This window comes from Peromyscus leucopus, chromosome 4 (assembly GCF_004664715.2).
Source record: "Peromyscus leucopus breed LL Stock chromosome 4, UCI_PerLeu_2.1, whole genome shotgun sequence".
Lineage (NCBI taxonomy): Eukaryota > Metazoa > Chordata > Mammalia > Rodentia > Cricetidae > Peromyscus > Peromyscus leucopus.
Window position 1 is genome coordinate 39,776,967 of NC_051066.1, and position 16,117 is coordinate 39,793,083.

The following is a 16,117-nucleotide window of genomic DNA, read 5'->3' on the forward strand; positions in this document are numbered from 1 at the left end:
TCGATAGAAATGTCTGGGTACATGAACACTGTGTGAATTGTGACATGATTTCAGGGTCTTATCAGAAGATAAACGTGAGATTATTTGCCTTGAGAATGGGGAAACTGAACAAGATTGAAAGGAGATTTAATAAATCTTCAACCCTATGGGGAACTATTGTACATTGGCTACATTGCCGGACTGTTCTTCATTTCCAGTGAGATAAAGCCAAGAGATTAGCATCAGGATGAGGGAGTTAGATTAACTCTATGGAAAAACAGCTCAACATCAGGGGTACTGTTTTAGAAAACACCACTAAGAAAATAAAGGTGGTCATTGCAGGAAAAAAAAAATTGCCTATTTATGGGTAGTTTATGGAGTTGATTAAATGATTTAACTATTGACACAAGACAACCAATATCTATCAGGGTTTTTTTTGTTTTGTTTTGTTTTTTTGAATCTAGAGTTTGGTAGAGAAAAACAAAACAAAACAATCACGCCAATAACCCAAGCACAGGGCAGCTTTGGCAATATCACAAGAGGAATGTACATTGGGAATTCATAAGAAAATCCTTGTGCATTTAAAGTGATCAAGAAAATACTCATGGGGCTGGAGAGATGGATCAGCAGTTAAGAGCACTGACTGCTCTTCCAGAGGTCCTGAGTTCAATTCCCAGCAACCACATGGTGGCTCACAACCATTTGTAATGAGATCTGGTGCCCTCTTCTGGCCTACAGGCATAAATGCAGGCAGAACACGGTATACATAATAAATAAATAAATAAATAAATAAATAAATAAATAAATAAATAAATAAGAAAATACTCGTGCTAAACATATCACAAACCATAATTGTTGTGAGTGAAAAACAATCTGGGCTGATTGTATGTTAATGTATACTGTGTTTGTGTTTGTATGTTTTCAAAAAGGCATGGAAATTTTTTACAAGGAATAACATATGCAAGAACATGGACACAATGTACACAAAAGAGAGAAGAGTTTAAGTCACTGAAAATGAATAGCAAGCTAGTAGATGATATCTCCAAGGGAAAATATTCCAAGGGAATAGAGTTAAGAAGAGAACTTGAAATAAAAATACAAAAAGGAGGAAGAAAAAGGTTACTCAAGTGCCATTGAATTTGTGCTTCCTCTCCGCTTCCTCCTCTTTCTTCCAGTGGCTTAATCTGGTTTGAAAATGGCAATCCTCTTGCTCCAGCCTCTTGAGTACCAGGGTTATGGAAACATATCATTCTGCCTGGCTCAGTTATAATGCCAATAGACAATGCTGTACATATGGCAAGCCCTGGAACCACTGGGAACCAGTATATCCCATTTTTATGAAGTTTACAATTCACAGGTAGACAGCATTGAGAAGTAGTATTTTGAATACCTACAGCTGAAATAAAGGCTTCAGAGGAGATGAACCTCAGAGCAAAGACAAGGAGCTGATGAGAATAGTTAAGGGATGGCAGTATGAAATAGTATGAGATAAAAGACTCGAAGTAGGAAGAAGCCAATTCTATTAACAATACACAGAACAGGAGACTGACTGTTTTCTCCAGGGATGAGCCCTTGATAGGTTATCAGATTCCAAGTAATCAGTCTTAAACACATTTATATAGCAGCAACACTAAATAGACTCAATAGATTGTCTGCCATCTATTTATGTATGTATGTATATATGTATGTATGTATGTATGATCTATGTATGTATGTATGCATGTATGTATGATCTATCTATCATCTATCTATCTATCTATCTATCTATCTATCTATCTATCTATCATCTCTCATCTATATATGTACCTATATCTATATCTTATCTATGTCTACATGCAACAATTAATGAAGAAGTTATAAATTTGAGGAGTAGGGGCATTGGAAGAGTTGGAGTGGGAAAAGAGAGAAATAGAAATGTTAACATAGCACCCATGTATGAAATTCTCAAGACAAATCTTAAAAATTAATAACAATAACTCATATACAGAATATTCATATTAAATTCCTTGGAAGAATATATATATATATATATATATATATATATATATATATATATATATATATATATATATATATGACATAAATGTAATTGGAAAAAAACTCATCAGTGGCCCAAGCTGCAAAATAGATGAAAATAAAGTAGATTTTACATGGAAAATGAGTTAGTTAAAAAGCTAGTTTAGTATTCTAAGGGGATATATGATGATATCTAGGCTCAATATGGCTGTGGAGATGGAGCTAAACGAATCAATAAATACATAGTTTTGAAAGTAGAGATGCCGGAGATAGCAGTAACAAGCCTTATCAGCACTAGAGTTTCTGCATAGCTTGAGAGAAGTTATGATCCTACATGTTTGTGGAACTGATCTGGATGTTGTGAGCATTTGTAGAGTAATAGATATGGAAAGGGAGGTGAATTCCAAGGAAGTATTAGAACATACCTTTGAGAGCTTAAGTAGATAGTTTAATAAAAAGTTGGATTCACAATATGGATGCTCATCTGGCCTGTGGTTTAAGATATTAATATGTACAACTCCCAAATGAGGACAGAATGAAATGAGAAGCATAAATGATATTAATCAAAGAAATAGTATACTACAAATAAAGAAAAGAAGGCAGAAGATATCTTAAGAAACTCAGGGGTTTGGGGAGAATGCTCAGTAGATAAAGTCTCATAAACATGAAGATATGAATTTAATCTCTAGGACCCATATAAAAACATTGAGATTGTGACATGTGCATGTATTTCAAAAATTGGGGAGGCAGAGGATCCTGGAAGTTCACTGGGCAGCCAGTCTAGCTTAATTTTGAGAACCAGACCAGTGAGATTCCATCTCAAAGGAAGGGGGAAATACTCCCAAGGAAGACATTTGACAGTTTCATGCCCTCTACACACTTGATTTCATTTTTAACCAATTTACCTAATTTCTCTATTGGTGCTGTCCTTGAAGACATGGGGTGGCTTTGTTGAAGGATGCAATTTAAAGATAGCAACCCCCAAACAGAAACCATGTTTCTAGTTTGGGAACAAAAGTGATTCTCCTAACACTATCAAAGCATGAATTGAATTTGCTTTTGAAAATCAGAACTATCGTGAGTGTGTAAGCAAGAAGAGCCAGTCACCACACGTTCCAGATTAAACTTTACAAGCAGGAAGAATTAATTACCTTTTTCGCCTTCACTTTCAAAGGACAATCTCCTTCTTCGTAGTTTACAGGTGTCCCCTTCCGAATCATTTATGGATTGGGACTGCAGCAAAAAATCAGCCTTTGTTAATGGAACTCAAAGGTGGAACTAAGAGGTTACTCAACTTGAACATGATGCATTATCAGCAAACTCTTTGCTATATCATATCACATCAACTACTTTAAATCTCGAGAATTGTATTTTTGGCCAGTAGTAACAATAATTTGCTTGAAGATTGTCTCTAAATTGTAAAGAATATTGATAGAATAATTCCAGTAGCTTCAAAATTTGATTGGGGGAAGCCATGGTTTGTAGGAGTTATAGGTTAAGAATGTTAGGATCTGGCATTAGAATTTAGAGACAAAATATGCCATGTAAGGAGACAAAATATTTCACACAAGGGAATATTTTGTATAACATGATAAACTTTTAAAATATTAATAATTTAGACAACTAGAACCTTCATTATTGCTAGAAAATGTGTGAATCAATTACCAGTAGCTAGGATGTATAAATTACTTAGTAATGAACATAAGGCTAAATTTAACAATAAATACATAATTGGAGACAATAGCTACTATGTTGAGGGACCTTTATAACACTTGTTTCAGCTCCTCCTCCTCTTTTGATTGTCTGTACAACATCAATCTTGTAAATCAAAACAGAAGCTCCTGCACTGTTCATTTGGGTGCTATCTGAATATCAGTACAAAGGAATTACCTTAAGTTCATAGTTGGTTTTTGGACAAAGCCAGAATGAGGTTTGGTGCCGTCTGATAGAGATCACAATAAAGCGTTCAATTAAAACCATTATGAGAATATAGTTTTAAGAATTGGAGACTTTTTACTGTGTGTTTTAATTTTTTTCATGGGTTTGAAGACAAGTTTAGCTCAGTTAGCTCAATTAGAACACTGAATGGCCATCTGATGACCCTAGAAACTGCTGCTTCTTAAGTCTCTCAGAATGCTCAGAGATGAATACAACTCCATGGAGACTTAAATCTAACATCTTTTGCCTAAATATTGACCTAGGGAAAATTTCCATAGAATGTATTAGCTCATATGGAAATACACTGGGCAAGTTCTAGGTGCTCCATGTTTGATTTATAATAAGAGGGCATTTAGAATTGGGATGGAGTTCCTGAAACTTGAGGAACTAACTTAGTAATAAATTGTGAGCTACAATGTAAGTTATCTTTCCACAGGACAGGACCAGTTTATAGATCACAGTTCACAGTGGAGCACAGTAAGAGCCAGACTCCCAAAATCAATATAGGCTAGGTAATGTGCAGAATTAAAAGTAAAATATCATTTCTATTAGACCACATTCTATTCACTCCATAGCCTAGATTTTCACTCTATTGTAAGAGTTAATTAATTCATATTTCATTAATTTGAAAATTGAGTTTAGTATTAATCTAAACTTTAATAAGGCTAATATTTTCAGTACTACAGAGAAATCAGTAGCAGCTGATATGGTAGAAATAATAGATGAGAGAATATTTTGTCCTCTATATAAGATAAACTCCTTTAGGGGATGAAACCACTTCTTTTCCTACAAATAGTATAATGGAAACCAAGACTCTAAGAATTCCTAAAAGGTGAAACTTAACTGACATTTAAAAAATTATTCAACATCTTTTAATACTGAATTCCTGCCCTATAATTTATTAATTTCAATATTCAGCTGGTCTTTTCTCTAAGTATTTAATATTGATACATTTTTGTTGCAATGTTTTGTTGGTTGTTTTCAGAAGCACTTGGCAAATCTATGAATGGTGGCATTTCAGAAAGGTGAAGGTCAGCAGTTGGTCTCTACCTTTGCACTCTCATGTCTTAGGTTGAAAGTCAGTTCTAGATTAGTCAGAAAGTGGTCAGAAAACTCTGGATACATATCCAAGACCTCCAGCAAGTCTTCTCGCTGGATCTTATGCAGGTCACAGTACGTGAGTGCTCTCACATCTGCATTTGACTTGCCAGGCTTGGCATAAAGATGAACCATTTCCCCGAAGATATCATTTTTTCCTAAAATAAACCAGAAAAGAAGAGGAAGAAAAAAGAAAGAAAAGGAGGAAGGGAAAGAGAATTAATGTTATATATATATACATATATAGTAGAAAGGGACATCGTCCAACTGACAAATCATTGAACCAAAGATTTCAAATGTAAGATCCTATACCTGCAGGTACATGGGGAGCAAAATTCTGTGTCTTGACTGATTGTACAATGTTTGCTGAGTAAAACTTTGCTCTTTTTAAAAGTCATGGTTTCTGTTATAATCTCTTTCATTTCTTTATTTAGGCTCTTTTGCTAAGCATATAGGATCCAGAGGATGCCTTCATTTTGTTACACTCTTGAGTGCTAGCTATGGATCTTGCCATATGGTTTTCTAAATATACCTTCAGGTGGAAGTGTTCTGATGCTGTCAGTCCAGGAATATGAGAGGCTGAAATGAATTGAATTCATGTTCTTTCTGTTCAGCAGGATCATGTCTGGAGCTTTTGCCAATTAACAGCTCCACCATTCCTCTGCACTCACAGATATGGATAAGCGATATCAATACACCTACTTTCCTCCAGATACCAGTTTTGAATCTGCCTTTAAAGTATTTGTTTAAAGTATTTAGTTCTATGTCCCCCACATCCATCGTCAGGGTTTTGGTCACCTGTTCTTTGCTTAGAAACTTTGTCCCCTTTGTGCTTCTACAAACACTGGGATTATTTCAGTATCTGGATTCTGATGGTCTTCCCCATCACCTCCGCCTACCCATGTGTTGTCTGATTTTTCAGTTTCATTCAATGACAAGAGTAAGAATAACCGATATTTTTCTGAGGACCATGTAGGTGCCAGGTACTTTGTCAAATGTTTATGTGTATTATGCATATGTATGTTTATGCATATATATGTATATTATACCCCAAAATAATTCTGTGAAGATGTGATTAGCATCAAAAATTTATAAATATTGAAACAAAATTAAGAGGTAAATTGACTATAAGAAATAAGGTCATTTCTTAGTTGGGTGAAATAGAGGAAGAAAAAGTAGCCAGGATTAAAACTCATGCATTTTGACACCAGAATCATTCATTATCTTTACCTGCCAAAGATATCAAACTTCCCAATAATTCTCAAAATTTCATGGCCATTGTTCTATTTCTGAATATCAAGGTACTCAAATGGTTTATACCCTTAGTAAACGTTGATAGACTACTTTATGAAGTTACTTGTAAAAGTCATTAGTAAGAGTGCAAAATAGTGATTTCTTCATATATCCTGAAGGTTCTTTTCAGACTAAAAACCTTCTCTGTATGCCTTATGTTAGCTTTTGGTGGATTACCACATATATCCTCCAATTTGGGGAGCTATCAATGTTTAAACAATAATGCTCCAACAAGTCAAAAATGCTGGAATGTTCTTATTTTAAATGAGAGTTTAATAAGGAAAAGTAAAATACCATATAATAATAAATAGAAGATATTATGCATTGTTTAAATAAATACTTATTAGACTTTGAAAACCATAGTAAATAGCAATAATTTTTTATGCTAACATGCATGAAAATTGGGACACCAAAGGAGAAGCTTTTGAAATTCCTTAGTTTGAATGACTTAGTCTAGACATTGCTTTTATGACTCTGAACTATATTTGCAAGGGGTTTATACTTTAATTATCTTCTGTGACTCTAGATGAGCAAGGAAGCAACCCTGCGATGCTGAGCAGCACTCTGTACTTACTGCTCTCTAAACACAGAAGCTCAGTGTTTTTCACTAGCTTCTCGCCAGGGCAGACAGGCATAAAGATCAGCCTCTGCTTTTCTCGGTAACACACCAAGATGAGCTTCCAATGCCAAATCCAGTGAAAACTTTCTTTTGATAAGTGGCCTTGAAGTGACTTAGGATGCTTTTATTCTTTGACTCTTTATTGGTTTAAAAATAAAATTGTGTACCTTCTCAATCTGTGGAATTTTTTTAACTGTAATAATAACATATCAAAATACTAAGGAACTCACTTAAACCTCTTCATTTGTGTAGGGCATCTAATAAGACTTGCTTTGGTTTTGTCCATCAACAATAGATAATACTTAGGAGTTAATGTTCGGATATGAGAACTAAGAACTGAGTGAAAAGAAACTATTCAGCTGCACATATTGATAGAACGATTGATAGACACTGGGAAATGAACCTGGGGCCTTGACTATGCTAGGCAAGTCTGCCTCCCATCTACTCCTCCAGTTCTGTATGCCTAATAATCAATAGAACTGTGTATTAAATCTATGAGAAACTGAATTTTTATAGACACTGGAGGAGGTCTTACTGTGGGAATGGGGGAGTTTTGATCCTGCAACTATGTGGTCAGAGAGAAAGAGAATAGACTTATTTTTTTCTGTTCCATTCTCCATTACCCTAACAGTCGAAAGAAATGCTATAACTTCATATAAGTAGGTTCAGTTTTAAATAGATAGATTGGACTAAACATGAACATTCCTTTATATTCAAACCCACGTATTAGTCATTTTGTGTCCTATCATCTCTAGTCCTGATATTATCCTTACTGCCACATTCTGTTGGTAAGGACTCCAATTCCTTTTCTAAGGGTATATAGCAAATAAATGAAAGTCATTAAAATATAAACTTAGCTCATGCTACTGTAGGCATATGCTAATTAGTATGTCTACAACATTGAGTATTTCATATTAAGATACTGCAGGATCAACCATGAAGCCAAGATCTCACGTGAAAAGAAAATGTCGACTATTTTTGTATATTTGGCTTCAAATGTTCAAGTAGCTGTCAACAGCTTAAGAGAATCATGAGAATGTTTACATACTAAGCAAAAATTGAGACATTAATATGTATTCTTGCAAGGTTAATTTGATATGACATAAATTGAAATAAAGCCTTCAAATGATCGACGTTAGAGTCCTTATCAACCAATCGGTCTGTTAGCCTGTCATTCTAAACTAATGATTGGTTGCAAACCCTCGTAGCTGAAGATGTCATTATTCCATGCCAAAACACTCACCAAGAATAGCTACCACTATGTCATCCTTGAGGATTTCAATGGAGCCTCTTGACAAGAAGTAGAGTGCAGTTAGGACATCCCCACAGTGAACCAGGGTGTCTCCTGGAGGGGCGTGGGTGGTTTTGAACTTCATTGCCAAAGCTCTAAGGCAGCCTTTACTTGCTCCTCGAAAGGCTTTGCAGTTTTGCAGTAAAGTCTGGTTTAGATGCAGGCAAATGTCAGCTTGTAAACATTCTGGAAATCCCTTTAAGACCTGAAAGGAAAAAATAAAGGGTTTGATACTACCAGAACACCAGGCACTTCAACTTGAAATAAAGTCTATTTCTTGCCCACAGATCTGAAGATGCAGTAATTGTCACGAGGGAGATTTTACAATGCATCTAGTTTGCTTCCCTTAATGAATATTTGGTTGGCTAAACATGTCAGAAGTTTTAACTCTGTATTGTTCTGTGAATTAACTGCAGACATTCAATGCAACCCAGATGCTGTCTCATTAAAATGCTATGCCTACACATTTCTCATTATGTCTCTTCGCCTGCATTAGGTTATGTTGTATCATATTGTGCGTAGATGTAATGTAATGTGACAATCAAAAGGACACTGGTAAAAGGGAATACAACTCGGAAGATGAGAAACCTTTTGAAAGAATTTTAAATCAATTTAAATTGTCATCAGGGGTGTGCATTTTAGTTGATGCAGCTTTGGTATTTGCAAATATCATATGATGCAATGCTCTTAGTCAACTCTACTTTGAATGGTCATATTTTTTACACCATTATTATACTAAATATTCTGACAAACATTGAGAATAAAGGAAGGAAAACAGTTGATGTACTTTGAAAGTAAAGTTTAATTTTTAGTAATAGAAATGGTGCTACTTTTGAAAACTTATTGGTTAATTTAAAACCCTAGGAACAGATTAAACAAAAACTTGTGACAAGTGTCCCTCAGTTTGAATGGAACAAAGTCCTATTTTTACAAAATTATCAGATGCAATGGGTTGGGGGCACTTTTCGTTAACTCTTTATGTTTTGTTCTCTGGGGTGGCATATGCAAGCTTTAGTTCTTTTGCTGACTTTTCCCTGCAAGTATAAAAAGTATACTTTGGGGCTGGTGGAGGAAGCATTGAATAGAAGAATTTATAGGGTAAAAGTACATTTGGAGATTTTTTTCTTTCTGTCATTTTTCTTGGTTCAACCTTAGTATATAATTCAATATAACCAAAAATAATCATAAATTGGCCATAGACAATTCTAGTGTATTTAGTCTATAAAGAAACCTTATGTTGAATTATATTTGAGACAAACTATGATTGTCAGCATTTGAAATACTAAAACAACTACAGTGATCTACAAAGCTACCAAGCTGACATAGCCACTGAATTGACTATGGTAGAATATGAAAGAATCTTTAACAGATGTGAAGCACAGCAGCCACATTTTTGTTCTAGCTTTATTCATCTATGGAGAGTAGTGTATTTTGGAAGAAAATATGTGGGATTAAAAATTTTCTTGAATTTGCCACAGTTTGACTCTTGTGCAAGTCACTTCATCTATCTACGTTTTTTTTCTACAAGATTTGAATCTCCACAATACCATCTTAGTAATGTTATCACTAAATAGTGTGCCAGTTATCAAATTCTGCTTACTCAGCTCCATGCTGCCAACACTTCACTCTGAAAGTTTTCCGTTACCTGACTTGGGTCCAGTAGAATTCAAGTCTTCTTCTTATATGAGTTTCTCTTACCTATAACTTCAGGTTCTAGCCACCTGAGTAGACTCCTCCCAGTTCCCCTGCTTGTACTGAAGACCTCTCTAATACAAACTGCCTCAAATTGCCTAGTCCTGTCTCTGAAGCCTAGTCGTTTTATTTTACTTTTATGGATGCCTACATAAATTGAGGTTTCCTCATGGAACCAATAGATGACTGCTCTTTTCCATCATCTACATTTGAAATTATTGCTTTGAATTCTTCAGAAAGTTGTGTCAATCTGGAGATGACCTTAGTTTGGACACTGTTTTCTGAATTAAGAGCCATTTTCTTTGGGGATCCTATAGAGAAAAAAAAACACCAGTGTTCATTGGCTTCTTCGTGTGTCTTTTTCCTCCCTTGAAAGCTACTTTTGAACTCTCAGCATAACTCTTAAATGATCCCACTAGAACATAAAGGGATAGAGTACTACACTAAATGATAAGCTAGACCTCTTCTTTTAGATATAGTTGATAAAGTCTCTTATCCTTCACATAAATGAGGGAGGGTATTTGTCCTGTACAGCCGAAATGTTCTTCTAGAAGATTTCCCGAAATAACCCCTGAATATAGTCAACCTATTGTGTTTCTGTGTGTCTGGGGATGCTGATGTGTGTGTTGGCATGTTTTGAGTTGGAAGGCAAGTTGAGGCAGAGATGGTATTTCAGTCGTTTGAATTTGTCACATGAGCTATACAGTTCAATGAGTATGAGCTGAAGTTCTTGATTGTCCACTCGCCAGTTCTGAGTTTGCTGGTTATTTAACTTCTCTGTGATGCAGTATCTTATTTTTAAAAATTAATTAATAACATTTGCTTCACAGCATTGGGACCACAAGTAAATATAAATATATATGTGAAACACAAAGTTGATAGTCAATTCCCCATGTATTTTTGGATTCTTAAAAAAAAAACCTGAGTACATATTTTCTACCAAATAGCACGATAATAAGTTATTTTAATTAGTTTTATTCTTTGCTAACTGAGCAGAGTTGAAATGTTTTGTAATCTAGGCATTATTAGATTGTAGACCCCTTCCCCTAGCATTTCTCTGTAATCTTATTTCCTATTTCTCCTTAAGTGCTCTGGTTCACATGGATGTGAGTTTTCACAGAGATTTGCCTTAAATACATACTGAAAATAGGCAGTTAATAAAATATGTTACAACTATGTTTTATAATCCCAGTCATTGTGGAATTGCTCACAGAACCTGAAGTTCAATTGGATAAGTTTCCAGGATAAATCATCTATTTTCAGTCTTCATTCTGCTAGACTGGGATCCACTGAAAAGGATTGCATTCAACTCAAGATGCCACAGAGTCTTCTTTTCACAGGAGGCAATTATACAGACATTACAGAAAATTTGCCCATATGCAGAAGTCTCATGTGATCTTAACTCAAAACTAACTATCCTAACTATCTTCATTTCATCACATCTGTTGCTCAAGTAAAACTGAGTAAGACTTGAAATTTGCTTGTTGGATCTCAAATCCATTGTTTGGATTTCCCAAGTAGGTCACTGACTTTAGAGTTTGTGTTTAACTTCAGGAAAGAAAACTTTTTTAAGGTAGAGTTAACAGTTTGGAACATAAAAAAAGTACTTTATTTTTAAAAGTGAGAAATAAAAGGTAGTTTCAAGTAGGTGTTTAATCAAGACATCCTGTTCACTATTTCCATCTGGGTTGCCTTTTTCCTTTCCTACTTATTGTACTATGTTTTTCTTGTGTTTGTGTCCCCTGTTAAACTTCTTGAATTAGAATCTTTTCATTTACCACTGAACTACTGACCTCTTAGCAGGCCTTACGGATATAGATAGGAAGCAGTTGGAATGTAAAATAGCTGAATACAAATCAAGACACAAGCTTGCTTGATGATAGTTATGTCCATAACCACAGTGCTCTGCGTTCTCGGCTGTCAAGCTGTGATGCTGCAAACCTGTCACTGCTGTGCATCTGGAACTATTGTTTCATTGAGCAAATCAAAGTTTAAAGCCAAGAAGCATTATCCACAATCAGTCTAGTGGCCTGCACCTTAGAAAATCAGTTCTTGTCTTTTTAGCACACATTCATTCATATCTTTGCTCATTTAAATACTTAAATAGCTTCAGATTCTAGGCTCACATCATAATGAATAAAACTGTTCTGAAAATGTATGTCATCTTCATGACAGATAAACACAATTCTTACAGGTATAATCAGAACTGGCCACACTGTCCTCACATTCAGGTAGGATATTTGTAATGTGCATTTGTATTTGTATAATGGACATTCATGGAACCCTCAAGCAGCAGTTAATTTGAGCTGAGTTGAAGTCCTAATCTCAGTTTTCTAACACTGCTACTGTAGGACAGATTTTTAAGCTCAGGAAAGTTCCAGAAAAACTCTTCTCTCTGTGTAGAAAGGAATCGCATCCCTTTATTATGTGTGATGTAAAGCCATTTGTGTCTTGCCTTTTCTTTACTTGAACTGATGTGAATAAAAATCTATGATTCTCATAATGAAATTATAACTTATATGAGACTTTTCTCATTGAAGTCTGAACTACTTGCTGTGATAGTTATATAAAGTTTTGTAGTTTACTGCATGAGGGCTCCAAATGCAAAGACTATTGAACATGAAGAACCCACTAATAATACTTTAGCATTATTAAGGTCATTTAAAAAAGTTATACAAAACAAAGGGAGGGCAAAATTATTACCTAAGAAACGTGTATGAAATGTGATCAGTAATTGATTCAGAAGCATCTGACTTCATGGTAGATTTCCATAGCAGTTGTATATGCTAATACACATGTAATGTCCTAACAATACATTCTTGTTATTTGTAATTATACTGAACAAGCATTACAGCATTACAGCTGAGTCCATGCTGACACTAATGTAGGCCTAATGCTTCTCACTTGATATACATACTAGTCAAAATGATATAAAATTAAAAAATTTATAATCCTTCTATATAAGTTTTTAAATCAATAGTAACAAAAGACTTACGCTATATATTGGGACACCAATGAAAAATAAGTTTGATCAATTCTGATGACAATATAATTAAAGAACTATATCATAGGTGTCCTGGCTTAGTTTTATGTCACCTTGACACTAGCTAGAATCATCAGAGAGGAGGAAACCTCAGTTGAGAAAAATACCTCAATAAGATCGGGCTATATGCAGGCCTAGAAGTTATTTCTTAATTAGTGACTAATGTGGGAGGGCCCAGGCAATTGTGGGTGGCACCACTTCTGGGGTGGTGGTCCTGGTTTCTATAAAAAAGCCGACTGAGCAACCGGGCGTTGGTGGCGCACGCCTTTAATCCCAGCACTCGGGAGGCAGAGCCAGGCGGATCTCTGTGAGTTCGAGGCCAGCCTGGGCTACCAAGTGAGCTCCAGGAAAGGCGCAAAGCTACACAGAGAAACCCTGTCTCGAAAAACCAAAAAAAAAAAAAAAAAAAAAAAGCCGACTGAGCAAGCTGTAAGGAGCAAGGTAGTAAAACAGCACTTCTCCATGACCTCTGCATCAGCCCCTGCCTTTGGGTTCCTGCCCTGTTTGAATTCCTGTCCAGACTTCCTTCAATGATGAATGGTGATTCAGAAGTATAAGCCAAATAAACCCTTTTCTCCTGAATTTGCTTTTGGTTCTTGTGTTTCATCACAGCAATGGTAATCCTAACTAGGCAATAAGTTTTGGTTACTGGCATTGAGTGAAAAACATTCCTATTCAGGGAAATTGTCAACAAAATAGTTTGGACATGCCATTATTATACCATCTTTCACAACAATAGGAGAGATATTTATTCCCTTAATAAAACTTTAACTGATAGAAAAATATTTCTAAATTAAGACATAGTGTATTGGCAGCAAACTGTTACTCTTTTTGAATATTTGAGGCACAAGATTGAACATTTGCTGCTTTCTGTCTCTGTCTGAGACTGTCTCATGATGAGTGTGTTTTCCAAATTCTGTTTAAAAGAGTTCAATAATGTAAGTTTTAACCCAAACACTTCCCAGCCTTCTTTCATATGTTTTGAACCACTGGATTCACTTTTTGAAAGAAACCAAGGATATTACCTGACAGATACTGTCTGTCCTGTGTACTGTAGTATGGAGGCTGATCTATATTCTAACCAGTGGTTTTTTTGTTCATTTCAGCTAGTATTGCTGCAGAAGGGAATGTTCCCAAAGGCAGGCCGAATAGAGAGCACATTTAGGCAGCTTGACTGTGGCAAATGGTTCCCTAAATAGCAGATTAATCATGTGGACAACTTCGGTGGCTGAGTTAACTGTCATTAGGAAATGTCCTAGGGAAATTCTCTGGGTCATTAAATATACTTAAATCTTGACAAATTAGGATTAATCAAAACACAAATTAGCACTCCCTGTGAACCTCCAGCATGATTATCAAACACATTATGCAAGTAATATGTTAAATCTTAAGTCTCTGCCCTAGAGTACAGCTTCACTATTTGATAGCATTTCCCCACTCTTGTAGAACTGCTGTTTTTATGTAGGCATTCAGCCTTTTGATAAATCTTTAGCACCTGTGAACTCATGAACCTTACATTTTGTTCTTTATTAACATAATGCATTTTGTAATCTCTAGATCGTTCTGTATTATATCATTTCTGTAGTTAGGCACTAATAGATAGGAAACACATACATTCTATGCTTCCTTGGTGGTTACAATTTGATTACTACATCTTAACTACTGATTATAATACTGAATCCTTAAGTAAGTTTAGCACTAGATATACACATTAATTACCCTAGTGTGAAGCTCAGATTGCTTTGACATCTATTTTTTTTTATTTTATCTCCATGTGGCTGATAAAAATAAGGTATTATTTTAATATATAAGGCCATCATGCCTTGCCAGACTGTTGGGTGAAATTAAAGGATTGTGAATTCCAAAAAGTCCTTAAGTAGATATCGCTCCAGCAATGATGCCTTAAAAAATAAAGAGCATCTTCTTCCTATGTCCTCCTATTTCCCAACCAGCAGCATTGGTGTGACGTTGCCTTTTTAGAGAGACACTTCAACATGACACAATGAACATAGGGTTAACAGTGATGTGTGGGCAGAAGGGAATCACTGTTTTAAATCATCATCCAACCTCTGGAGTCTTTTTTGCTAAATCATTAAAAGCTTGGCTCACATGGTGTGTTTCAGGATTTTGGCAGTGTGATCTCAAAGATAACTGTAGAAACTATTAAGATTTCTAGGGGCTATAAGAAGGACCAGCAGCCTCAGGGTTAGATTCTTAGCCTCCCCCTTTTAATTCATCCAGTTCATAGTAGAGAAAGGGATGAAAAGAATGTCAGTGTAGCCCCTTCTTCTAGGTGCACTACAAGTAATTCTTCTGAATTGATTGATTGTAGATGATCTGATCTTGCTCACAGAGTAAAAGAAAGGGAAAATACAGTCTTCTTGGTGACAGATACAATGATTGAAAGTATCACCTTGCAGCTAAAATGTTATCTTTCATTTGAATCAAGTTTTATGGTCCCAGAAATATTTCTCATATGCTATGTTTTAGAACCAAATTTCTTCAACATTATGTGAGGCAACAGAGTTGCAGTCATCTCATTTTACAAATATAAAAGGTAAGACACAGCAAACTAGAGGACTCTGTGGAAGTACTAGGACTCCAAACTCAGTTCAGCATTTGCTTAACTATTTATATTTAGCTGTCTTTCAAGTTGGACCTCTAAAGCTGCTAAAAGTATGAGACATAAAGTGTTTCTCATTAAGTTTTAGTAATTGGTTTTGTAGATAATAAAGGATCAAGATCCCGAGTAGATGCTCTCTTCATTTTGTACAAGAGGAGTGATGTGTTCCTCAGAAATATTAAGATAGATGAAAATGTAATTAATTGTAATGGAAAGTAAAAATCCATATTGACAACTGTTTAACTTATTATAAAACAGTAGAAGCTTCACAACAGAAATTTACTGTCTTCATAGATCAGATTCCCTTCCCATACAAATGTACTGACTGTTACCTGGAACTCTGACTGTTGTACATGCTGTCAGATCTCTGCATACTTCTGTTTCTACTAACCAAGCCACTGTGTATGTTCCAGCAGGTTTTTTTTTTCAATTTCACAAGTTGGTGAAATTACATAATTCAGTAATATAATACAAAAGTCCATGACCCTGAGAAAAAAGACGGCTATTCTCCCTTCCTTAAATTAT

At 35.3% G+C, this 16,117-nt stretch overlaps 1 protein-coding gene across 4 annotated transcripts in view; it reads right to left on the bottom strand.

Moving 5' to 3' along the window:
• The window catches only part of Kcnh7 (potassium voltage-gated channel subfamily H member 7), a 446,991-nt gene that overhangs the window by 30,728 nt on the left and 400,146 nt on the right, over nt 1-16,117 (bottom strand). For 2 of the 4 annotated variants that reach the window (XM_028864506.2, XM_028864318.2), the window contains 3 exons: nt 8,187-8,439; nt 4,984-5,189; nt 3,147-3,228 (listed from right to left, as the gene is read on the bottom strand). In XM_028864506.2, the coding sequence (XP_028720339.1) occupies nt 3,147-3,228; nt 4,984-5,189; nt 8,187-8,439 (541 nt within the window). Of the gene's footprint in view, nt 1-3,146; nt 3,229-4,983; nt 5,190-8,186; nt 8,442-16,117 lie in introns of all 4 variants that reach the window. The other 2 variants (XM_028864467.2, XM_028864388.2) reach the window with 2 other exon arrangements.